The sequence below is a fragment of the Propithecus coquereli genome, unplaced genomic scaffold (genome assembly GCF_000956105.1).
Source record: "Propithecus coquereli isolate 6110/MARCELLA unplaced genomic scaffold, Pcoq_1.0 Scaffold158, whole genome shotgun sequence".
NCBI lineage: Eukaryota > Metazoa > Chordata > Mammalia > Primates > Indriidae > Propithecus > Propithecus coquereli.
The window spans coordinates 1,330,677-1,355,632 of record NW_012140302.1 but is presented as its reverse complement, the minus strand read 5'-3'; the positions used below and the strand labels follow the sequence as shown (position 1 = coordinate 1,355,632).

Below are 24,956 nucleotides of genomic sequence, written 5' to 3'. Positions count from 1 at the left end.
CACTGGAAGAGAAACTAAGTGCTTGGGGGTAGGGAGATTCCCAGAGGGGGCAGAGAGACACTGACCTTCCTTCACAGGGTTGGGAGGAGTGACCTGAGGTCAGGAGGCCAGTGACCCCGTTCAGAGGGACCACTAGAGCCCTTTCCTTCCCAACTGTAGGGCACTCTGCACTTGCTTCCCTGCTTCCATTGCATTCACTGTCAATTTCTTCTTGGGTCACCTCCCTCTTCCCAGGTGCTCTTCCGCAGTGAGAAATGGCCTGCTCCTACTCAACCTGCTTTTGTGCAACCACCACACTCTGGGAGACCAGATTATAACCCAAGAGCTGAGAGACACCTTATTTAGGCACTCAGGGATAGCACCGGGGACAGAACCCATGCCCACCACACGTACCATCCTCATGATGCTTCTCAATCGATATTCAGAGCCACAAGGCAGTCCTGAGCATGCAGGTACCATTGTGGAGGGGGGCAGTTCTGCTGAGGAATCATACAATGCCAGCCTGTGGCCGAGAAGGCTAAGGTTTACACACCAGCTTCTTACTGAAAGACACAAGGAATTTTCAGGAAATGAGTGAGCATTGTAGTGTTCAAGTTAAGTCATATGTGGAACTTCCTGACCAAGAGGACAGGGAGACTCTAGACTAGGTACAAGGAAGTTGCCTTCTCTGAATGGCTTTAAACATACGTGGATTACTGTCTTGTCTGGACTAGGTTTGGTTCACTCTCATCGGACAGTAGAAGATTGGTTGAAATCACATCTAGAAAGGCCTTCTTAAGAGGAATTGTAATTTATGGTTTTAAAGTTTGTGACTAGAAACATGAAATACTGATGTCATGGGGAAGAAAATGCTTTGTGATTAAAAAACAAGTGAAAATCCAGAAGTACAAGGGATATTGAAACAGGCAATATGTATCTTCTCATCTTTATATTAATATCTAAATCCACCATGCAGGTAGTATAAGGAAGTAATTATAATGCTAATATTTATCATAGCTAACATTTAGTAATAAAAGGTAATCATGTCATTATATGAGATTGAAAATATGTTTAACTTGCCAATGTTTGCTATACTAGATTTTTAAAAAATGTAGTTAAGTATATATTTGGGGCCAGAAAAGAAAATCTCTTAGAGTTTGACAAAAACCGTAGACATCCTTAATATGGGAGGAAAAGTTGGGGTGATTTTCTGGACCTTCCCATTTCTTGGTTTGACTAACTAGTAAGACTTCTCCTTACACACATTTTTTCCCTCCGTTGTGTCTGGGCTACAGCACTGGAGACCCCCAGCGCCCAGGGCCAGGATGGGTCCCCTGAGCTACTGATTCGATCCCTGGTGGGGGGCCCATCTGCAGAACTACTCTTGGACTTGGAGCGCATGCTGTGCCGGGAGGGCAGCCCAGCGGGTGCGGTGAGGCCCCTTCTCAAGCGCCTCCAGCAGGAGACCCAGCCCTTTCTCCTCTTGCTGCGGACTCTGGATGCCCCGGGGCCCAACAAAACTCTGCTGCTGACTGTGCTGAGGTGAGGGGCCTGTTCAGACACCCATGCGTTTTTGGGGAGGGGAGCTGCCAGACTTCAGGGGCTACACTTGTTTCCATCCCCTTACCAGGGTCATGATTCGACTGCTGGATTACCCTGAGGCAACGGTCCTCCCCTGGCATGAGGTCCTGGAGCCCTGCCTCAACTGCCTGAGTGGCCCTAGCAGTGATTCTGAGGTACCAGATCCCTGGCAAGGGGAGGGGAGGGAAAGGCAGCATCTGGTGCACAAGCTACATTGTGAGGCTCTGGGGGGCCCAGCAGAGCCTTTACGAATGGGGCTGGGGGCACTGGGATGGGTAGATAGGAAGAGGAATGTAACATCATCCAAGAGGCTCTAAAACTGGGGTCTTTATAGTATAAACCTTTTGGCTGCATCTGGATTTTAGTTTCTGAGTTTAAGAGAAACCCACATTCACCAATCCAAACAGTCCTTGCTGTCTATCCTCCAGGGTTTTTGTAGAGTGAGGCTCAAGCACCAAGGTTGACTCTTGAGATAACTTGGCCCTGGCAGGAAGAAGCCTGGGAAGCTGTATCTAAGCTCTGCTACTCTAACGTCCTAGCACCCCTGTATTCTGTTCCACCCTCTCTTTGGTACTCTCCTTTCCCTGGGCTTTTGCATTTCTCCAAAACCTTAGCCACTACACTTGTTTTAGTGAACCCATCTCTCAATGCTAACGTACCCTGCCCTTTGTTTCTCTTAAATTAATCTATTGGCTCTGGGCTCAGATTGTTCAGGAGCTGACCTGCTTCCTGCATCGCCTGGCCTCCATGCATAAGGACTACGCCGTGGTGCTCTGCTCCCTGGGAGCAAAAGAAGCCCTCTCCAAAGTCCTGGACAAGCACTCGGCTCAGCTGCTGCTGGGCTGTGAGCTTCGAGACCTGGTGACAGAGTGTGAGAAACATGCACAGCTCTATAGCAAACTTACCTCCAGCATCCTAGCTGGCTGCATCCAGGTGAGGAGGCGCTTGTGAGTCTGGAGCTGAGAGAATGTCAGAAGCAGGGGAAGGGGATTCAGTGTTTGTCTCTCTTTGGCATCCCTGTTTGGCACAGGTGGTAGCACATCTGGGGCACTTGTTCCCTTACCTTTATTCCACATGGTCCTGTCAAAATTGGAGGAGAAAGGGGTTGAGTGTTCTCTGCCCCTTGACTTTTGCTTTGTACCTGTTCCTGGGTATTTCTCCCTATTCCTCCCTCTCCCCTTCCCTCTTCTTTCTGATGTTCTGGCTGCAGATGGTGCTGGGCCAGATCGAAGACCACAGACGAACCCACCAACCCATCAACATCCCCTTCTTTGACGTGTTCCTCAGGCATCTCTGCCAGGGTTAGTGCCTGCATCTGTCTTCCCCTGGCTCCCATCCAGCAGCCGTTCTCCTCTTCCCTTCCCGCTCCCTAGTCTCTTTCCCCTTTTTCTCTCTCAACTAACCAGGCCGTGACCTCCACCCCTTCCCAATTGCCCCCAGGCTCCAGTGTGGAAGTGAAGGAGGACAAGTGCTGGGAGAAGGTGGAGGTGTCCTCCAACCCACACCGGGCCAGCAAGCTGACGGACCGCAACCCCAAGACGTACTGGGAGTCCAACGGCAGCACTGGCTCCCACTACATCACCTTGCACATGCACCGTGGTGTTCTTGTTAGGTGTGCACACACCCGTGTGTGTGCTTATGTGCGCGTGCACACACACATTCTGGTATTCTCCAATATATATCCCAAAGCACCCATGTACACACAACCCCATCTGTAACCCCCATGCCCGAGGGACATACTCAAACCCATTTTGTGCAGTAAACAGATAAACACGCTTCACTGTGCTGAGTATAGACATCCCCTCACTCCCTGAGCCTGGTGACCTGTACCCCAGCAGGTACAGATGTCACTACTCAGTGCTTAGTGTTGAGGGAAATCAACTCACTTATCCACTTCTGCTGTGGGCATTTGTGCCAGGACTGTGCAAAGGTCTGGAGATACATGGACAGTAAGATGGTGCCTGTGTTCAGGGATCTTGCAGTCTAGCTGGGGAGCCAGGCTGGAAAATCAGTAAGAGCACAGAGTAAGAAAAAACGTGGTTGACGTGTGCCCTGGATCCTGAGGCTGACTATGGGCTCAGAGCAGGCTCCCTTCTGAAAGGGGGGTTTGAGCTGAATTTTGAAGTTGAAATTAGCTAGATAAAGAGGAGGCAGTGGATATTCCAGGCACAAGGATAGTATATATGCAAAATAGGAACAAAATGTTGTATTTGGGGGAACTTTAAGTAATTGTGTTTGGCTAGAATGGTGTGTGTATCAAAGGGGCAGATCACAAAGAGTTTTGCAAGCTAAGAAGTTTGAACTTTATTCCAAAACTTGGAGAGCCATTGAAGGATTTTAAGAAGAGAAGAGTCAAAACTAGATTTTTAAGGAAAGGTTACTCTGGCAATTATGGGAGTTTGGGTTGAAGGCCAGCAGAAAGAGGTGGAAGGTTTATTCAGTGGTGTAGTTGAGAAACGATCAATGTATTCAGTGAGGTGGGGGAAGATGAAGGGGAGGGAATGGACTGGGAAATACTAGGAGGTGGGGTCTACGGGACTTGCCGTTGACTAGATGAGGGATGCCACTGAGAGGGAGAAATCCACAGTGACAGTGTGTTCTAGTCTTATTTTCCAGGAGAGAAATAGGAAGGCAGGCAGGTTTGTATGGACAGGTGGTTGTTTTATTTGGGCATGTGGGCTTTGAGGTGCCTGTGCGACATGACATGGAAATGTCTGTTGGGTACACACCATGAAAGTTCAGGAGAGCAGTCTGGGTAGAGGTGTGGATTTGGAGTCATTTATATATTAATTTTTGGTTGAAGCTGTGGTTTAAATGAAGTCACTTTGGAGGAATATAAAGGGAAGAGCAAAGGGTCTGGGGAAGGCAGATGTGTCAGGAACCAGCAGAGGAATAAGAGCCTGAGAAGAAAGTGGTGGGTTGAAGTAGTTTTTTTGGTTGGTTTTGTTTTGTTTGGGTTTGGGTTTTTTTGAGACAGGGTCTTGCTCTGTTGCCCAGGCTGAAGTGCAGTCGTGTCATCATAGCTCACAGCAACCTCAAACTCCTGGGCTCAAGCAATCCTCCTGCCTCAGCCTCCCAAGTAGCTGGGACTACAGGCACTTGCCACCACACCCAGCTAACTTTTATTATTTTTTGTAGAGATAGGGTCTCGCCATGTTGTCCAGGCTGGTGTTGAACTCCTGGGCTCAAGTGATCCTCCCTCCTCAGCCTCTGAAAGTGCTGGGATTATAGGCGTGAGCCACTGCGCCGGCCAGGTTAAAGTAGTTTTGAATTAAGACCAGGGCCCAGGCTTTGACTGTTTCCTTTCTCCTCTCCTAGGCAGCTCACTCTGTTGGTGGCCAGTGAGGACTCAAGTTATATGCCAGCCAGGGTGGTGGTGTTTGGGGGTCACAGCGCCAGCTGCATCAGCACTGAACTCAGCACGGTGGGGACCCTTGTGCCCCTCTTCACCTTACTCCTCATCCTTCTGTTTGTCCCAGGGCCTATGGGAAGGACCCAGTCCCCGGGGAATGGCCACATCCCTTCCTTCTGGGAGGCATCACCTTGTAAGCAGCAAGAACGGAATTAGGGATGTGGAGCCATGTAGATCCCTGGGCTCGGTGCAGGAAAAGTGAAGGGCACACACCATAACTGACTTGGTTGTTAACAGTCCTTCCAGCTCCACTTCTGGAGGTGACAGCTCTCTCTTTCCCTCTTCTCCCCTGCCAGGTGAATGTGATGCCCTCCGCCAGCCGGGTGATCCTCCTGGAGAACCTGAACCGCTTCTGGCCCATCATCCAGATCCGCATAAAGCGCTGCCAGCAGGTGGGGCCGGGGAAGAAGCTGGGGGCTGAGGATTAGGTGATAGTGCAAGGTCTCTGTAGTAGCTGGCTTCTCTAACATTTGGGGAACAGGGTTTTAGGCAAGGTTTCTCCTTGGTCTGCTTGGGAGGTGGCCCAGAAACCTGTTGAGTTCCAAAGATGTGGGGATGTCCCAAGCAGCTCTAGGGAACTCAGGGTATGAGGTCTGGCTTTGGTAGTACTTAGTGGTTCAGGTGACTTAGGTGATAGATAAGTCTGTGCATGTGTTGCAGGGTGGCATCGACACCCGGGTTCGGGGTGTGGAGGTCCTGGGCCCCAAGCCCACTTTTTGGCCACTATTTCGGGAGCAGCTATGTCGCCGTACATGTCTCTTCTACACAATTCGGGCACAAGCCTGGAGCCGGGACATAGCAGAGGACCGCAAGCGCCTCCTCCAGCTCTGTCCCAGGTGGGTGGAGCACAGGAGGAAAGGTGGTTAAGGAAACAGAACACTGTAAGAAGTAGGTGGTAGGAGACATGCTTCTGTGGGAATCTGAAAGGTAAAGCTGCGGCCAGGACATGAGGGGAAAGTGAACGTAGGTGAGAAGTATGTGCTGATAGGGGAGACTTGGGTAAGGGGTCAAGCATGGGGTGATGGGGAGTTGATTTGCACTTGAGTGGAGCCTCAGGGAAATCTGTGCCTTTAATTGGTAACCATACACTATTTGATTCCAGACTGAACAGGGTTTTGCGCCATGAACAGAATTTTGCTGATCGCTTCCTCCCTGATGACGAGGCCGCCCAAGCATTGGGCAAGACCTGCTGGGAGGCCCTGGTCAGCCCCCTGGTGCAGAACATCACCTCCCCTGGTAACCATCCCGACACCTGGCCCTACTAACCAGCTCCTTGTAATTATTCCCAGGGATCACCTGAGTTAATGCTCTTGGTTCTCTTGGTTCCTGTCTTTATCCCTGAAGGCTTGTCTCCTCAATGTTCCTCTCTCCTTCCTGCCCCAGGGACTGCTCCCTGAGACTCTGGTATTTGAATCTTTCCTGCCACCTCACCCTGTTACCATATCCCCAGACTCCAGCTGAAGCAAACCTTGGTGAGGGGAGGACTTAGGGCCCTGCTGCCCCCAAACCTTTTTGTACGATTGCTCTTTCTCCCTCCTCCGCCCTGGGCCATCTGTTCCCCCATTTCCCAGGGAGACTGTTCCTGACCTGTCTTCTTTCAGGTGCAGAAGGTGTGAGTGCCCTGGGATGGCTGCTGGATCAATACTTAGAACAACAAGAGAGCTCCCAGAAACCCTTGAGTCGAGCAGCATCCTTTGCTTCTCGAGTTCGTCGCCTTTGCCACTTACTGGTGCATGTGGAGCATCCTCCTGGGCCTTCTCCTGAGCCATCCACTCGGCCCTGTAAGTCGCAGTTGCAGTTGTGGCCACTTGAGCTAAGACTCTGGGCAGTGGTGATATCTGGCTCCTTCTTCCTCCTTGGATTTTACTGTCCTTACTGCTCTGTTCTGGGCCATTCCAGGCCCCTGGCACCTCCAGGCCTTTCAAAGGGATCAGTACCCAAGAACCGGGGATTCACCCAGAGGCTAAGATGAAACTCCTTCCTTTGCCCTCTGTCTCCACAGTCAGCAGGAACAGCAAGGGTCGGGATCGGAGCCTTGCGCCTTCACCAGCTCTTCCAAGCAGCAGCCTAAGGAACATAACCCAGTGCTGGCTGAGTGTGGTGCAAGAGCAGGTGGGCAGAAGTAAGCTGAAGTCTGAGGAGAGGGGCTGCTCCTTGTATGTTACTTCTTCCTTTTTCTCCTCAGGTCAACAGATTCCTGGCTGCAGCCTGGAGGGCCCCAGACTTTGTGCCTCGTTACTGTAAACTCTATGAACACTTGCAGAGAGCAGGCTCAGAGCTGTTCGGGCCTCGGGCAGCCTTCACACTGGCTCTGCGCAGTGGCTTCTCTGGCGCCTTGCTGCAGCAGTCCTTCCTCACCGCTGCTCACGTGAGTCCCGCCAGCCTCCCAGTGCACGGGGCTGTAAGCTCGTGTTCCGTGTTCATCTCTCTGTGCTCTGCCCTTTTATCTCCTTTCACTCCCCAGTCTCCTACTCTACGCCCTTGTTCATGGTTTGCCCGTACCCTTTCCATTGCCCCAGATGAGTGAGCAGTTTGCCAGGCACATTGACCAGCAGATCCAGGGGGGCCTGACTGGTGGAGCCCCTGGAATGGAAATGCTGGGGCGGCTTCAGCGGCACCTGGAACCCATCATGGTCCTTTCTGGCCTGGAGCTGGCCACAACTTTTGAGCACTTCTACCAGTGAGTGCAGGTCTGGAGAGGTAGGGGATGGGAGGCCTAAAGAGAAAGGGAAGATTTGAGTCTTAGAGGGAAGATAAGGTAAGAGGCAGTGGGAGGAGAGATTGAGATATGGAGATGGCCATGTACTGGTGGAAAGAGAGTGGAAAGGAAGAGGCGAGGTAGGGCCTGTGACTCAGCCAGGCTGCATCTGAGGGACCTACATTCTGGAGCAGGAAGCTGAACCACACCAGCACCCACACTGAGACTTGGCCTGGGCTGTGTGTGTTGCAGGCACTACATGGCAGACCGTCTTCTGAGCTTGGGCTCCAGCTGGCTGGAGGGGGCTGTGCTGGAGCAGATTGGCCTCTGCTTCCCCAACCGCCTGCCCCAGCTGATGTTGCAGAGCCTGAGCACCTCGGAGGAGTTGCAGCGCCAGTTCCACCTCTTCCAGCTCCAGCAGCTTGATAAGTTGTTCTTGGAGCAGGAGGACGAGGAGGAAAAGGGACTGGAGGAAGAGGAGGTAAGAGCAAGGGGAAAGAGTGGGAAAATAGGTGAGTAAGAGAAGCCTAGACCAAAGAAAGGGAGCCCAAGGGCCCTTGAAATGCTTCTATCCCTCAGGAGGAAGAAGAGGAAGAGGAAGCTGAGAAAGAACTGTTTATCGAAGATCCAAGTCCAACAGTGTCTATACTGGTCCTGTCACCACGTTGCTGGCCAGTGTCCCCGCTCTGCTACCTGTACCATCCCAGAAAGTGCCTTCCCACAGAATTCTGTGATGCCCTTGACCGTTTCTCCAGTTTCTACAGCCAGAGTGAGGAGCTAGGGAGAGGAAATTGGAGATTGGGGTGAGATTTGGGGTGGCAAGAGAGGAAAAGGAAAGGACCTTTGGATAGGAGTGTGTAGATAAGAAAAATGTAAGTCTCCTAGGGAAGGGTGAAAAAGTGTGGGTTTTAGTTTCATTAGTTTCTGCTCTTACGGGTCTTTCAACTTTCTATGAATTTGTTCTTTTTCTAACTTCAAGTTAGTTGCTTACTTAATTTTTAGTCTTTTCAGACCTCTTTTGAAATACAAGTATTTAAGGCTGTTCATTTCCCTTTCAATATTACTTTAGTTGCATCCTATAAAGTGTTTTTTTTTATAATTTTTTATTGGGGTATAACTAGTATTCAGAAAAGTGCACAAATCTTAATTATAAGGCTTAATGAATTATTTCCATATACATCCACATACCCACCACCCAGATCAAGATGCAGAACATTTTCAGTACCCTAGATGACTTCCTCCTTCATGTCCCCTTCCCAGACAGGGTCTTCTTCCAAAAGAAACCATTATTTTTCACTTTGTCACCATAGATTTTTGCCTATATTTGAATATCGTATAAATGGAATCATAGAGTATTATGCTGTATCTGATTTCTTTCATGCAACATAATGTCTGTGGGAGTTATCTTGGTTGTCAGTTGTATCATTAGTTTGTTCTTTTGCATTGCTGAGTCATATTCCATTGTATGAATATATTTACCCTTTCTGCTGTTGATGGACATTTGGGATGTTCTGTAATTTTTTTCATGTAGTATTTTTATTGTTTAGTTCTAAGAATTTTCTAATTTCCATTATTATTTCTTCTTTGGTGTTTTAGAATTATACTTTTAAATTTTCAAATAATTTTTTTTGGTTAGTTATTTTTTTATTTTAGATTTCTACCTTCATTCCCCTGTAGCCAAAGAACATAGTTTCTATGATTCTGAATCTTTGCAATTTACTGAGACTTCCTTTATGGCCTGCCTAGTAGATGGTCATATTTTATGTTTCATGTGTGATTAAGAAGAATGTGTATTCTTCAGCCATTAGATACAAGATTCTACATATTTCAGTAAATTGACCTTGGGTTAATTGTATTGTTCACATCTTCTGTAACCTTACTAATTTTTATCTACTTGATCTACTACTGAAAGAGGTGTGCTAAAATCCACCATTATGATAGTGAACTTTTAAACTGCTAATCATGTCAACTTTATGTATAGTTTTTGCCTATGTTATTAGATACAAGTGTACAATTATTTAACAGTGCCATCCAGGAGAACTTTCTGCAGTGGTAGAAAAGTTCTTTTCTGCACTGTTCAATATGATAGCCATTCCTGCCTATTAAGTACTTGAAGTGTGGCTAATGCAACTCAGGAATATTTAATTTTATTTAATTTTAACTAGTTTAAATGTAAATAGTTCATGCGCCTAGTGGCTACCATAACGGACGATGCAGGCATAGAAACTTCATGATAAATTCAACCTTTTTATTATTATGAAGTTACTGTCTTTCTAATAAAGCTTTTTCTCTTAAAGTGTATTTTTCTCTGGTATTAATAGTATACCAGCTTTCTTTGGTTAGTATCTTTCTGGCATATTTTTTTCAATACTTTTTTGCTTTTGTACTGAGAGAAGTTTTCAATCTTTTAGGTCTCTTTTTTATTGTGATAAAATATGTCTAACATAACGTTTGCCATTTTAAGTATACCATTTAATTATCTTTTTACTTTAAAACATTTTCATTTGGAAATAATTTCAAATCTATGGAAAAATTATAAGAATAATACAAATAATACCCACATACTCTTTATCCAGGTTTACCTTTTGTTAACATTTGCTTTTTTTATTTGCTCTTTGTATATGTATACATTTGTGTATAGATGTATGTATATATGTGTATCTATATAGATACTTTATTTTTCTGAACCATTGAGAATAAATTGCAATATGCTGGGCCTTTGCCCCTAAATACTTTAGTACATATTGCCTAAGAATAAAGGTATTTTCTTATATAACCATAGATCATTTATCAATTAAAAAAATTTAATGTTGGTATACACAGTACCTTAATCTACTTTCTATATTTTCATTTTGTCTGTTGACCTATAATGTCTTCTATGACTTCTAGGACAGGATCTAGTCTAGGGCCACCTGTTGTATTTAGTTGGTAAGTCTCTTTGGTCTTCTTTAATATGGAACCATTACTCAGCCTTTTTTGTTTTTTATGACGTGGACATTTTTGGAGAATACAGTTCTTTTAAATTTTTAAAATAATTCCTCATCTTAAGTGTGTATGATATTTCCTCATGATTAGATTCAGGTTTTGCATTCCCACGCAGGATACTAAATAAGTGACATTATATATTAATACTTCTTAAGGTATTACATTCTGAAGCACACAATTTTCATTCACCCCTTGTTTGTGATGTTAATTTGGACATCCTGGCCAAGAAGTTGTTTGATCTCTCCAATGTATAGTTAATATCTTTTCCCTTGTTACTATTAATAAGCAATCTGTGGGAGGAGATACTTTAAAACAATGCCAATATTCTACTTTCATCAGAATTTCCTCTAGTATCGTTTTACTTTTAACTTTGCCATACCCTTATGTTTTAGGCATGTGTCTCAAAAATACCTACAATTATTTTTTTGTTCAACCTGACAATCTCTCTTTTTGAGTTGTCAGTTTTACCCTCTTTATTATCAATAATGATGTGTTTGGCTTTTATTTTTAACTTATTTTATGTTTTTGTTTACCCTTCTTATATTTAAAGAAGAATAAATTGAATACCTTTATACCATATGATTTTGCCCTGGTTTTTGTGTTGTTTTTTTTTTTCTTTTTTCTTTTGGATTGCTTGATTTTTTAAAAAAGAAATCCTTTTTTGTCAGTTTTAGAAGTTACGCATTATATTTCTATAGTTGATTACACTTATATTTTTAACCTGTATGATTGATCTGTTAATACCACATCCCACCTTTCTGAACAATAAAAGGACCTTAGAAAATCTTTACTCCAGCTCTAACTCCCATCTTACTTATTACTGTTGTTCAGCATTTTAGAATTCTCTTTTTTTTTTTTACCTCCCAACTTTGTCAGTATTATGATTGTTTTAGTCAGTGGATATTGACATTTACCATCATACCAAGTGCTTTAGTCACCAGTCCTTTTACGTCTTGATCCTTCTGATTTCAGTTTTCTTCTTTTTAAAGTACGTCAATTAGAAGTTTCTTCATTGAGGGAGTATTGGTGGGAAACCTTACTAGTTTTATGAGACTAGTTTATTTTCAGCCTCATTTAAAAAAAATTTTTATTGTAAATTTCAAACATATACAAATGCAGACAGAACAGATAAATGCCAACATAGATCAACTCATAGCCAATCTTGTTTCAATCTATACCCCCACCACTTTATACCCCCACACCCAAGCCTAAAAGATAAGGACCCTATAAAAAAAAAAGGCCACTATAGTTATCAAACCTTAAGAAATTCATAATCCCTCATAATCCTCAAGTATACAGTCCGTGTTCCTATCTCCCTGATTATTTTGAGTTCTTTTCTGTAATTTTGTTTCATGAGGATCTAAACAAGGCCCAGACTTTGCATTTGGTTGAGTTATCTCTTACATCTCCCTTAATCTATAAATTCCCACCTCTATTTTTTCCCCCATGCAATTAATTACTTGCCAAATAGAGTTTTCTCAGGCTGGATTTTGCTGATTGTATTCCACATGGTGTCCTTTAGCATGTTCCTCTGTTACCTTTATTTCTGGAAAACTGATATTTATATGCAGAGGCTTATTCAGATTTGGCTTTGATTTCTTGGGCAAGAGTGCTTCATCAGTGGTATGTGTCCTTCCACCAGGAGGCAGGTCCCGACTAGCTGTCTCTCTTTGTGATGTTGAGATGGATCATGGGTTTCAGTGTTGTCAGTCTCATCTGCACATTATGTGTAATTTTCCATCAGCTTTTCACTAGGCAGTCGGTCAGTCATTGTCATTGCTTAGGTCTGTCATTTCATTAGAAGTTATGAAACAGTGATATTCTAGTTTTGTCATTCCTTCTTCATGTATTGGCTAGAGTGCTTGTTTTATAAAGAGAAACTTTCTCCCACTCTGAAGTACAGTTTATACAAGAAAGCCTTGATTCTTTCTTCTTCTCATTATTTTTATTAAATAACTAATTTTTAAAATAATATATTGGTTCCCTAGTATCCTCTAAATATGACCAATGAGGTCTTTTTAAAAAATATCATTACAAACTCATAGATTTTTAAATATTGTGCGTTTCCATCACACATTGCAGGTGTTATTTTTTTGATGCTTAAACTGTCCCATTTTTGGCCAGCCAGCATCTCTCAGGTTGGCTCCTGATCCTTTTGAATACTCTGTCCCTTTGACAGCTACCTTGCTTTCTGGTATGAACAAATGTCCCAGGCTCTCCTTGCCTGAGCTGTGACACAGGAGGAGGAGGAGACCTAGCCTCGTAGGTCTTTAAAACTGTGAGCTCCTTGAGGGCAAAATGCAGGTCTCCACTTTCTAGCGTTTGTTCCATAGAACCTGCCTGGCACAGGGTGGGCTCTTAGATACCTATGGCTTGTCAGGTAGGCAGGCACAGAGAAGGCTGAGATCTAGAAAGTTGATAAGATACCTCTCTGGAAATGCTGGGCCCCTCGTCCCTGCAGGGACTAGCAGGAGCAAAGCTTGATGCCTCAACCCCTAAGCCCCTCGTTGCCCCTGCTCTTTGTCTTCATCCTTCTCCTTGACACCTTCCTAGGTCAGAACCATCCAGTCCTGGACGTGGGGCCACATCGGCGACTGCAGTGGACATGGCTGGGCCGGGCTGAGCTGCAGTTTGGGGACCAGACCCTGCACGTGTCCACCGTGCAGATGTGGCTGCTGTTGAATTTCAATCAGATAGAGGTACCTGAGCTCCTTAGTGTCTCTCTGACTTCTCTGCCGCCTTGTTTGTCACTGTTCTCCTGCTAAACTGTTCCTCTTCCATCCTTCCTCCTCTCTTACTTTCCTTTTCCTTAACTCCTGATTGGGCCTTTTTCTCCTCACCAGGAGGTGTCAGTAGAGACCTTGCTGAAGAATTCCGACCTCTCCCCAGAGCTGCTGCTCCAGGCACTCCTGCCCCTCACCTCAGAGAATGGCCCTCTAGCCACGTGTGAGGGTCAGGATTTTCCACATGGGGGTAGGTCAATGGAGGCTGGGCTGCTGATGGGAGGAGGCCCTCAGGGTAGGGGAACTGCAGTAGGGAAGGAGAATGGGGTCCTCATAGTCCCCATTCATCTGCCCCTCCCCTCCTCGGGAAAGTGACTGAGAGTGGGTTCCAGGTATGCTGCGGGTTCGTGAGTCTGGGCCCCAGCCCAGTGGGGAGGCCCTGTGGCTGATACCTCCCCAGACGTACCTGAACGTGGAGAAGGATGAGGGCCGAACCCTGGAACAGAAGAGGAACCTCTTGAGCTGTCTTCTTGTTCGTATTCTCAAAGCCCATGGGGAGAAAGGCCTCCACATTGATCAGCTGGTTTGTCTGGTAGGCAGAGGGGGACCATGAAGTTGGGGGTGTGAGGGAGTCATGCTTGGGGCTGGGGGTTGGACCCAGAAGTCATCATAAGGGAAGGTAAACTCCCTTAATACGAGACCTCTGTGGGGTGACATTTCCATCTGGGTTTTCTGTTCCTGACAGGACAGTTAGAAGGTAGAGAGAAGACATGAGTATTTACCACATGCGAGGCCCCATTCTAAGAGTTTGCATGATTAAATCATGTAATCCTCACAGTAGTCCACTAAGTATTATCATTTTATCCCATTTGACAGATTAGAAAAGTGAGGCATGAGAAAGTTAGTAACTAATCCACAGTCACACAGCTAGTAAGTAGCGGAGCCAGGCATTGAACTCAGGCAGGCTGGCTTCCCTAGGTAAAAGTGGCCTGCTCATTTCTTTCCTCCCGTCCAGGTGCTGGAGGCCTGGCAGAAGGGTCCAAATCCCCCTGGAAGCCTGGGCCGTGCTGTTGCTGGGGGCGTGGCCTGTACCAGTACAGATGTCCTCTCTTGCATCCTGCACCTCCTGGGCCAGGGCTACGTGAAACGGCGTGATGACCGGCCCCAGATCCTGATGTATGCTACTCCAGAGCCCATGGGGCCCTACCGGGGCCAGGCGGACGTCCCTTTCTGTGGCAACCAGAACACCAAGACCTCCAAGCCTAGGTAGCCACCCTACCACTGTCCCCTTGCAGTGAGGTGGGAGGGGTTATGGTGCCAAAGCCAGCATCCCTTGTGAAAAAACACTTCCTTTCTTTCTTTGTCTAATCCCATTTTCCCTATCTGTGTTATTTCCCCCAATTTGCTAGTCCTCATTCCTCCTCCCAGCACCACCACCCCATCCCTTCCTTGCCAGTCAGGTGCCTGGCTGTCCCCACCTACCAGGGCCAGCTCTTAGGCAGGGGACCCAGATATTTCAACTCCTTTAGAGATGTCTGTAATTCTAAGCAAATATGAAATATTCTGCAAATATGTATTGAGTGCTAATAACTATGCACTCTGCTCAGTGAAATATATAAACTTTCAAGAAGTTTGTCCTACAGAGGAGTTTGCTATAGGATTTCCCTAATTAGCTGGCACCGCTAAAGGTTTAAATGTGAGATCCAGTTCATTGGAAGCTGTTATGGTACTACTTTTCACGCCTGCTATTTGCATCATGTATAAAGTGTATTCTCTAGAGTAATCTTTCTCAAACCTCAACATGCATACGTATCACCTCAGCATGGTGTTAAAATGCAGATCCTGATTCAGTAGAGCTCTCAGTGATACTTTGCTGCTGACGCACAGGCCACACTTTGAGCAGGAAGGATGTAGACTACCGTTTCTCACCAGAGGTGCTGCTATCGTTTGAGGTGGGACCATCGCATCCACTATAGGTCACTTAGCACCTTGACCCCTGCCTGCTAGATACCTTTAATGCTCCCAGTCATTGCAGCAGCCAGCCACACCCTCACGTTTGCAAATGCTTCTGTGGAGGACCATGCTCTGACAATTGGTCTGGGTGGTTATCCTCAGGATGGTTAGGCAGGTGCGAGCAAGGGTGCACAAGGAGGGAGCTGGGGGCCAGGTGGGGGCCTGTTAGTAGGCTGGACAAGCATGGCAGAGATACTGATTGCTGTCTCTTCTCTCTCCCACAAGCCCAGAAGCTGTGGCTGCCCTGGCATCTCTGCAGCTGCCTGCAAGCCGCACCATGAGCCCCCAGGAGGTAGAAGGGTTGATGGAACAGACGGTGCGGCAGGTGCAGGAGATGCTGAACTTAGAGGCAGATGTGGCTCAGCACCTTTTGGCTCATTCCCACTGGGGTGCCGAACAGCTGCTGCAGAGCTACAGCGATGACCCTGAGCCTCTACTGCTGGCAGCTGGGCTGTGCGTGCCTCAGGCCCAGGCTACCCCGACACGCCCCGACCACTGCCCTGTCTGTGTCAGCCCCCTGGAGCCCGATGACGACTTGCCGTCGCTCTGCTGCATGCACTTCTGTTGTAAGGTGAGGTTCTGCCAGCTTCTCTCCTGCCCTGGCTTTCCACCCTGATGCAATTCCTTGGGAACTCTTGGGTTCTAGCCTGACCTAGCAGTGTTGGATAAGTCTTAGTCCCTCTTAAACTAGTTTTGTCATCTGTAAGTGGTGCCACCTGCCTTGACGCTTTGAAGGGTGGGTGTTAGGATCCAGTGATACATATCAGCAGTTCTTAAACTCTGCTGTATATTATAGGCACCAGGAGCTTTTATAAGTTTTCATGCTCAGTCTTTACCTTAGACCAGTTAAATCAGAATCTCTGAAGGCGAAACCCAGGCATCTGGAGTTTTAAAAGCCCCTCAAGTGATTCCAATTATCAGCCAGGTTTGAGAACTGATATATATATGTAAAATATATGTCAAGGCACTTTGTAAACGAGAAAGTGTTATGAAATTGGTGTCGATTCTAGTTTATGGTTTCCATATCCCATTCAAGTCCCCTCATCTCAGAGCAACATCACTTCTTTTATCATACACTCTCACTTAATACAAAAATAAAAAGAAATGGTACAGACTAGTAAATAACACAAAAGTAGAAGGGAGTTATGGGGAGTTAGGCTTGTGTCTGTACAGTGGATGCAGAGAAGGTTGTAGATGGGGAGTGGGTCATCTTCAAAGGCAGGGAGTCGGGGGGTGAGGTGCAGAGAGCCTGGAGTGCTGAGTGTGGTGTTCCCTGCTCTTTAGAACTGGTGCCAAGCCCAGACACATCATCTTAGCAGGAGGAGCGCTCCTTGTTGCCATGAATTCTAGCTGCCTCTCCCAACAGCGTGTCCCCCGTGGTGGGTGATCTGGGACAGGTGCATTTGCGTGTGCGTGTGTATGTGCACTCTCTTCTCCTTCCCTCTTGCTGTGCTCCTGTTATAGTTACTCCTCTCACATAGCTGCTTATGCTCCCGTCCCCCAGGTTCTCATTTCCTTTTCCCTTTCCTTTCTTCATTCAACTAATATTTCTCACTGACCTACTATGCATAGCACTGGGTGCTGGATGAGGGAGTGAAAAAAGTCCAAGCAAGAAATGACCAGAGAGTTAATAATAACAGCAGCTAACGTTTATGGGGCTCACTCTGGGCCAGGCATTGTGCTGTTTATGTGCATTATTTTGCTTCTCACAATAGTTCTATAAGGTAGGTATTTTTATTCTCATTTTATAGATGACAGGTGGAGACACTTGGGGGTAATTTGCCCAAAGTCAGGATTTGAATTTTGGCAGTCTCACCCCAGGGCCCGCCCTCCACGCTTTTATGATAAAAAATGCAGGGAAGAAAATACAATTGGGTAATGTCATAGGAAGTGATAAAGGTTAAGAGTGGGACTGAGGGACTTGTACTTTCAATTGGGGAGGTCAGGGAAGGCCTGAGAGTGACTGTCCACGGGCAGAGGGTCACAGACGGGGAACACAAGCACAGAGGAGCTGCTTGGTGGCTGAAGCACAGTACGGGGCAGGAAAGGAGGTTCGGGAGATTAACGGGGGCCAGGTTGGGTTGGGATTGGCAGACAGTGGATTTCGTTTTATGGGAAGCCATGGTGGGTTTTAAGCAGGGGAATGATATCTGATATACATTTTTTAAAAGATCACTTAGGCCACCATGTGGAGAAACGGCTTGGATGGAGAAAAAGTGGAAGCAAGGACACTCATTCAGAGACTGCTGTACAAAGCGGCAAGGGATGGTGGTAGTTTGGACTAGGGGCGGTGATCACACCTGTGCGCAACTGGCAGGCGGACAGTGGATTTTGAATGTGGAAGGAAGTAGAGAGGCCTGGCTGGCATCACCCTGGGGGTAGAGAAGCAGGCCTAAGGTGCTGAGCCTGGGGCACACCCCACCCTGTAGAGATGTAGGGACAGGAGCCTGAAATCAAGACTGAGAAAAACAGGCCTATTGAAAAAGCCCCGGCCACGGAGGGACCTGTGCATTAGTCACAGCTGAGTGGCGCAAACTGCAACGCCAGAGAAGTGAGAGGAGGGTGACGGGGGGTTCTGGAGCAGTTGGAGAGGGCCCCCAGGGTGAGCCTCCATGGCAGGCAGCATTGGCAGTGGGCAGGCACTCCACTTGGGCCAGACAACAGTGACAAAAGCAGAAGGGGCTCCTTAGGGGGTATGTGTCGCCACACTGAGATACAAGGATATTTATCCTACAGGGCAGTGTTTCCCTTCCTCAGCTGTGAGGGACCCAGGGGCACCTGTGTGCCTGTAAGTATGGGGTCTGAATTTGGAGAAATCTTCCCTGTTTTATCTCAAAAATGCAGGAAGTTTACATATCAAATCACCAATTTGTCTGGGTTTGTTTCAATATAAAAAGGGTTTGGTTTGGTACTTTGCTTTGAGTAAAAATGGTCCAGTTAGGTGCTTCACATCATCCCGCAGCTTTGATACCACTGACACAGCTAGTCTCAGGGGGCTTAGAGCCATCATTTTGGAAAGCTCGTCATAGGCAGCACACGGGGCGGGGGTGGTTAATGGAGTATTTTGGGAGGCTTAGGCCGCTGCTCGTGCTTATACCAGATGGATGGCGTAGGGAGAGGAAGGCCATTGATCAGGACAGGCTCTCGCAGTGGTTTAGGGGTGAGGGGATAATGACCTGATTTAGGGCAGGGGAGTGATGTGAGAGCAAGAGAAGAATTTGAGAGCCATGAAGGTTCTGACGCTAGTGACTGGCAGGATGGTGGTGCCACTGGTCAGAGTTTGGGGAATTCAGTAGGCAAGTCTGTTCGTGGGAAGAGGCCGTGTCTGTTCGAGGCATGAGTCTAGGGAGATGGGAGCATCAGGACGGAATCATTGTAGATAAGCCATTGGAGCTAGGAGGGGAGACCAGAGCTGTGTCAGCAGTGTCGGGAAGGCAGCCACCCAGGGGAGAAAAGGCAGCCCCGTTCCCCAGGCCTCCTTTCTCTCTGCCCTTCCTGCTCTCTCCATATCTTTCTTAGAACTTGAACCCTTCTCCTTTTTCTCGATTCTCTTTACCCATTCCCCAGTATCCCTCCCAACAGTAGTTAGGCGAGTACCCCAGCCCACACATCCTCAAAGACAACTGTAAATTGGGCCAATCTCAGTGAAACCCACAGAAGCTGGAAACATTAGGGTCAGCTTTGAGGCTGATCTAAAAGCGAGCTTGTCTCCGGCCTTCCACATCGTTGGGGAGGGGTGAGGTGGGATGCTAGGTTAGTTACCAGGGCGCCTTTCTCTGTGCTGCACCCATGCTGTCTCTGAGCAGCTCCTCCATTTGTCCCTCCCAGTCTTGCTGGAATGAGTATCTAACAACTCGGATCGAGCAGAACCTTGTCCTTAATTGCACCTGCCCCATTGCCGACTGCCCGGCCCAGCCCACCGGAGCCTTCATTCGTGCCATTGTCTCCTCGCCAGAGGTCATCTCCAAGGTATCTTCTCTCGTCTAAGAGAGGCTCGAGCGCAGAGCCAAAGGGGCAGGCCGCAGGGAATGGGCTGAGCTACGGGGTGCTGGGGGCCTGGATGTGTGGCATCCTGGAGAGCCATGTCCTCACCTTGTGGCACCTATGGCCCCACAGTACGAGAAGGCACTCTTGCGTGGTTACGTGGAGAGCTGCTCCAACCTGACCTGGTGCACCAACCCCCAGGGCTGTGACCGCATCCTGTGCCGCCAGGGCCTAGGCTGCGGGACCACTTGCTCCAAGTGTGGCTGGGCCTCCTGCTTCAACTGTAGCTTCCCTGAGGTGGGTGCCCCACCCTGGCCAGCCCTGACCCCAACCAAGGATTCACACTCCTTCCCTGCTTGGCACCCCTCCCTGCCTCACACACACTGTGACTTGTCCTTCGTCAGCCTCTGCCACCCATTTGAGCTCTGTTCCTCCTCCAGGAGTGCTCCAGATATGACCTGTGTCTTCTCCCCCTCTCTCCCGTGCACAGGAGCACTGCTACCCTCAGTCAGGGCTCAACTGTCTCACCACCCTCTCTTGCTGTAGGCACACTACCCTGCCAGCTGTAGCCACATGTCTCAGTGGGTTGACGATGGTGGCTACTACGACGGCATGAGTGTGGAGGCCCAGAGCAAGCACCTGGCCAAGCTCATCTCCAAACGCTGTCCCAGCTGTCAGGCTCCCATCGAGAAGAATGAGGGGTGCCTGCAGTAAGAAGGGGGGTACTGTGGGAAGTCAGAGGGCAAGGGAGGAGGGGGTAACCTGGTAGAAGGAAGGGGCCCTGGGCTCACTGTAAAGCTCAGCAAACAAGTACCACCCCTTACTTAGCATCCTTCAGTGACTTCCTTGATCTTAATGTTCCTTCCCCCACATTGAAGCCTATACTCTATGGGGGGATTCAAAAGCAAGGTGCATTCAGTAGGGCAGAGTAAGATTAAGGAGACTGTCAGGACTGGGGAGAGGATGGATGCCAGGGCGTCAGCAGTTGTGCATCCAGGACCTTGGCATTCCTGGCATGCCCCTGCCCAGAGGCAGGAGTCCTCCAGCTAGCTTCCTCCATAGCATGACCTGTGCCAAATGTAACCATGGATTCTGCTGGCGCTGCCTCAAGCCCTGGAAGCCAAATCACAAAGACTATTACAACTGCTCTGCCATGGTAAGGGGCTGGGCACTGGGGAAGGGCAGAGGCAGAGCTGTTAGGAGGGGTGCTGCCACTGGGGCCTGTGCAGAGGGGGCTGTGTGTGCAAAGCTGTTTGGACAGAGGCTCCATGAGGGAGGACAGAGCTACCTGGGCCTGCAGGTGCTGGGAATTCTATACTGGGAGGTCTGTTCACAGGGACCTTCAGCTCCAGAACAGGACTTCTCACACTGAGGTGGCCACGGGAGGGCTGGGGAGGGCTGGGCATTCTCAGGAGGCATCAGGGCAGTGTGGAGAGAGCAAGGACTCTGGAGTCAGAGCCTGGCTTCACTGCATGGTGTGTGGCTCTGGGCAAGTCAGTTTACTTCTCCAGGCCTCAATAGCATCTATAAAGGGGATTAATATGACCTACCCCCCACAGTTATGAGGATTAAATGAAAATAACCTGGGGAGAATGTAGAAAGGTGAATGATGGCTATTCTAATTATTAACTCTGTCCCGTCCAAACAAAGCACCCAGTAACGCTCTCAACGTGTCCTCACCAGGTTAGCAAAGCAGCTCGCCAGGAGAAGCGGTTCCAGGACTATAACGAGAGGTGCACTTTCCATCACCAGGCCCGGGTAAGCAGGGAGGAAACAGTGGGTAGCTGCATGGGGGGGGTTGGGGGGGGGCGGATGGTCCGAACTGGATGGGGTCGGGCTGCACTGCTGGTGCTGATGCACCTTCCTCTGCACAGGAGTTTGCTGTGAACTTGTGGAACCGGGTATCTGCCATCCATGAGGTACCCCCGCCCAAATCCTTCACCTTCCTCAATGATGCCTGCCGGGGACTGGAGCAGGCGCGAAAGGTTGGTTGTAGCCGTAGCTGGTAGGGGAGGAGGGAGGTGCAGGGGTGTGCCAAGGGCTGGTGGGCCTGGCTGCTTTCATCTGACCTGCCTGGATGGAGGGAACGAGGAGCGGGCAGGTGGGGAGTGGAGGTGCCTGGCCCGCGGCAGGGAGAGCTGACTGGGGCTCCCCTAGGTGCTGGCCTATGCCTGCGTGTACAGCTTCTACAGCCAGGACACGGAGTACATGGATGTGGTGGAGCAGCAGACTGAGAGCCTGGAGCTGCACACCAATGCCCTGCAGATCCTCCTCGGTGAGCCCGCCCCACCCCTGCCCGCAGTGCTTTCTCCTGCCCGCTTCTTCCCCTCTCTGAGCATCCCAGCCCCAACCTGACAGGTAAAACAGTGCCCCCTCCTTCCCTTTGTCCTCTTCCTCTTTTTTCATTCTTCATAGGCTGCTCACCATCTGGCTTTGAAAGTTCAGGTCTAAAGCCTATGCTGTAAGGTGCCTGAGGGCACAGATGTTCACCTGCCATTTTCTTTGATTCTGGTCTATACCTTGCCCCTAGAGCGGGAGCTTGTTGAGAATGAGTGTCTAGAGTCATGCCTGGCACTTGGTAGATGTCCCATAGGTGTTTGCTGAAGGAAGGAGTGGATGAGAATGGGAGAAGGGAGGGAGCCCCTGTGCCTGCCTCCTCTGCAGAGGAGACCCTGCTGCGGTGCAGAGACCTGGCCTCCTCCCTGCGCCTCCTGCGGGCCGACTGCCTCAGCACGGGCATGGAGCTGCTGCGGCGGATCCAGGAGAGGCTGCTGGCCATCCTGCAGCACTCCTCCCAGGTACCACCCCTGCCTTGACCTCTTCTGTCCCTGCAGGGTCAGGGGTTAGGGTCCTCCTATGCCCTCGATAGCCCCTGCCCTGGAATGAGTCCAGAAGGAAAGGCAGCAAGGGGGTTGAATGGATGTCTGGAGACGTGGGTGCACATCCCAGCTCCTGGGCCAGCCTGCTTGATGCTGCTGGACCCTGTCACTCAACCTCCTGGGCTTTCCTATAAAATAAAGGCATTGGTTATCCCACATCAAGGGTTTTGGCCAGGTGCCCATCAGAATCACTTCGAGAACCTTTCCAGGCTACACTTCCCATATGTGGACTTAAAAATCCTAGAGTGGAGGCCAGAGGATGGGCTGACTGCCGTAAGGGATCTCCCAGGCTCTTTCCAGCTCTAATACACTGATGCTAAGTGTAAAATATGACTCCTGCCCTCGGGTTGCTTACTGACTGGCAAGTCATTTGGACAGAAAGGAATGAACACATACTGGGAGCACCTTAGACACAGGGTGGTGTGCCTCGCCGTCTACCCTGTATCCCTGGAGACCATCTGTGAGTTAAATCACACTAAGGTGTTGGTTTGCCAAGTGCTGTGGTGAGAGGAGGTGGGAGCTTTCCCAGCAGGAGCCTGGCTCTCAGAAGGCGCCAGCGAAGGAATGCTGGGCACCATGGGCGAATGTCCTCTACTCCCCGAGTCCTGTCTGCTTGCCAGGATTTCCGGCTTGGTCTCCAGAGTCCATCAGTAGAGGCCCGGGAGGCGAAAGGCTCCAACGTGCCTGGCAGTCAGTAAGTAGGGTAGGCAGAGCCTCGGAGCAGGCAGTGGGAGATGTCAGGCTCCCTCCGGGGCTGAATGTGATGGTTCTCCCTAGGCCCCAGGGCCCCTCAGGGCTGGAGGTGGAAGAGGAAGAAGAAGAGGAGGAAGACGATGAGGACGATGTTCCAGAGTGGCAGCAGGATGAGTTTGATGAGGAGCTGGACAATGACAGCTTCTCCTATGATGAGGAGTCTGAGAACCTGGACCGAGAGGCTTTCTTCTTTGGTGATGAGGAGGACGATGATGATGAGGCCTATGACTGAGGAAGCAGGATGCAGGAAACACCTGGAGCGCCCCAGAGTCCTAGGGCTGAGGGGGCAGGAGTTCACCCGTCCCCACTATCATGAGGAAGGGGATCCCAGTGTCTGCAGCACCTTCTTCTGTTTCCTGAATAAACTTTTTTTCACATACTTCTCTGGAAGCAGGCTGGACAGCTTTACCAGGAGCCAGCCGGCTTCAACTGCCCTGGTCCCATACACACCCTACCGGTCATTCTTTTTTTTTTTTCTTTTTTGAGACAGAGTCTCACTCTGTCGCACGGGCTAGAGTGCCATGGCGTCAGCCTAGCTCATAGCAACCTCAAACTCCTGGGCTCAAGCGCTCCTCCTGCCTCAGCCTCCTGAATAGCTGGGACTACAGGCATGCGCCACCACACCCAGCTAATTTTTTCTGTATATTTTTAGTTAATTTCTTCCTATTTTTAGTAGGGGTCTCGCTCTTGCTCAGGCTAGTCTTGAACTCCTGAGCTCAAACGATCCACTCGCCTCGGCCTCCCAGAGTGCTAGGATTACAGGCGTGAGCCACCGTGCCCGGCCCCCTACCCCTCATTCTTTACTGCTTTCTCTAGACCTCTGGACTCTTCTCTTCTTGAGAAGGCCCAGAGCAGACCTATTTAACTTAGGCTAAGAAAGGGAAGTGAAGGTTGATACGGTACAGGGCTAGGTGCAGACCCAGCCCAGCTTCATAGGAGACAGAGGGATGGCCTGCACCCTCGATGTTCTGAGGGTGGGGGGGCAGGTTGAGGGCATTAGGTGTCTCTTGGTCTACAGACTTGTGAAGGGCCTCTCTACAGCTCACAGTGAAAGGGTTGTTCCTGAGGTCCTGCCCTTCTCTACTCCACACACAGACATAAAGTTAGAATTTTAAACACACTTTTTAATTTGCTACTGGGGCTAAGGGGCAGGAATGGTACTAGAGCAATGTCTGGGATCAGAAGAATTATATTCAGTGGGATTAAGTCAAGCGGTTGGGCCAGGGGAGGCAGCCACTCGCTCGGGAGGATCCATCTCAAAGTATCGATCCAGTACGGCCTCCACCTCCCCCTCTTCGTAGTCCCACACCTGGAACCGCAAGCCATCTGCAGCTCCCCGGATCATGGCTGAAAGCACTGGGAAGGACAGGGAAAGGTGAAGCCGCCTCCCTTCCACACTCCCCTCATTGCCGCTTTCCTCCCTGTGCCCTTTTGCAGGTGGGCACTGTGTTCAGAGCCCGCCAAGGAAGGAGCTGAGGGCTGGGTCAGCAGAACGCCAGGGAGGGAAGGGGTGGCCCTCTAGGACTTGGGGTGCTCACCTCGGCCAGACTGCGGGCGGAACAGGCACAGGATTCGCTTATTGAGGGCCACCGCCCGGCCCAGCTCATAGCCTACACCCAAGGATGGCTGGGTCACTTCTGCCACGACCACTGGGAAGAAAGGAGAGACTAAGGCACAGTATCTGGGGCGCTTGGGGTTTCTAAGGGAGTGATGACAATGTGGTTGTGGTGAGGAGGGAACTCTGGGATCCTTTCTAGGTGTAGAGGCCCGGGATGTCCAAGGCATCTTAACATTCTGGAAGAGTTTGCTGGTAGGAGGGAGGGCCACTCACCATCTGCCTGCTGCAGCCAGGCCAAGTCCCGCTCATGGATGAGCCTGTCACCCCCAGCAGCCTCTTCCCCTGTGGTTGAGGAAAAAGCTAGTCAAGGACATGCCCCACCCTGGTTCTC

General features: G+C 49.2%; 2 protein-coding genes across 2 annotated transcripts in view; one reads left to right on the top strand and one right to left on the bottom strand.

Moving 5' to 3' along the window:
- The window catches only part of CUL9 (cullin 9), a 34,034-nt gene extending 10,647 nt beyond the window's left edge, over positions 1-23,387 (top strand). The window contains exons 10-40 of the mRNA XM_012640793.1: positions 235-452; positions 1,275-1,521; positions 1,610-1,715; positions 2,266-2,493; positions 2,771-2,861; positions 3,001-3,172; positions 4,879-4,984; positions 5,269-5,364; positions 5,633-5,808; positions 6,075-6,208; positions 6,574-6,753; positions 6,975-7,084; positions 7,158-7,340; positions 7,492-7,652; positions 7,923-8,151; positions 8,250-8,439; positions 13,209-13,354; positions 13,499-13,628; positions 13,771-13,970; positions 14,394-14,644; positions 15,617-15,962; positions 19,220-19,360; positions 19,508-19,672; positions 19,922-20,085; positions 20,438-20,531; positions 21,059-21,133; positions 21,250-21,360; positions 21,533-21,650; positions 22,040-22,173; positions 22,875-22,948; positions 23,032-23,387. Of these exons, the coding sequence (XP_012496247.1) occupies positions 235-452; positions 1,275-1,521; positions 1,610-1,715; positions 2,266-2,493; positions 2,771-2,861; positions 3,001-3,172; positions 4,879-4,984; positions 5,269-5,364; positions 5,633-5,808; positions 6,075-6,208; positions 6,574-6,753; positions 6,975-7,084; positions 7,158-7,340; positions 7,492-7,652; positions 7,923-8,151; positions 8,250-8,439; positions 13,209-13,354; positions 13,499-13,628; positions 13,771-13,970; positions 14,394-14,644; positions 15,617-15,962; positions 19,220-19,360; positions 19,508-19,672; positions 19,922-20,085; positions 20,438-20,531; positions 21,059-21,133; positions 21,250-21,360; positions 21,533-21,650; positions 22,040-22,173; positions 22,875-22,948; positions 23,032-23,239 (4,984 nt within the window). The 3' untranslated portion in view covers positions 23,240-23,387. The remainder of the gene's footprint in view (positions 1-234; positions 453-1,274; positions 1,522-1,609; positions 1,716-2,265; positions 2,494-2,770; positions 2,862-3,000; positions 3,173-4,878; positions 4,985-5,268; positions 5,365-5,632; positions 5,809-6,074; positions 6,209-6,573; positions 6,754-6,974; positions 7,085-7,157; positions 7,341-7,491; positions 7,653-7,922; positions 8,152-8,249; positions 8,440-13,208; positions 13,355-13,498; positions 13,629-13,770; positions 13,971-14,393; positions 14,645-15,616; positions 15,963-19,219; positions 19,361-19,507; positions 19,673-19,921; positions 20,086-20,437; positions 20,532-21,058; positions 21,134-21,249; positions 21,361-21,532; positions 21,651-22,039; positions 22,174-22,874; positions 22,949-23,031) is intronic.
- A 723-nt stretch (positions 23,388-24,110) lies between these two features.
- DNPH1 (2'-deoxynucleoside 5'-phosphate N-hydrolase 1) overlaps positions 24,111-24,956 on the bottom strand; it is a 2,933-nt gene continuing 2,087 nt past the window's right edge. The window contains exons 2-4 of the mRNA XM_012640885.1: positions 24,839-24,907; positions 24,546-24,656; positions 24,111-24,363 (exon numbers count right to left, since the gene is read on the bottom strand). Coding sequence (XP_012496339.1) covers positions 24,215-24,363; positions 24,546-24,656; positions 24,839-24,907 — 329 coding nt within the window. The 3' untranslated portion in view covers positions 24,111-24,214. The remainder of the gene's footprint in view (positions 24,364-24,545; positions 24,657-24,838; positions 24,908-24,956) is intronic.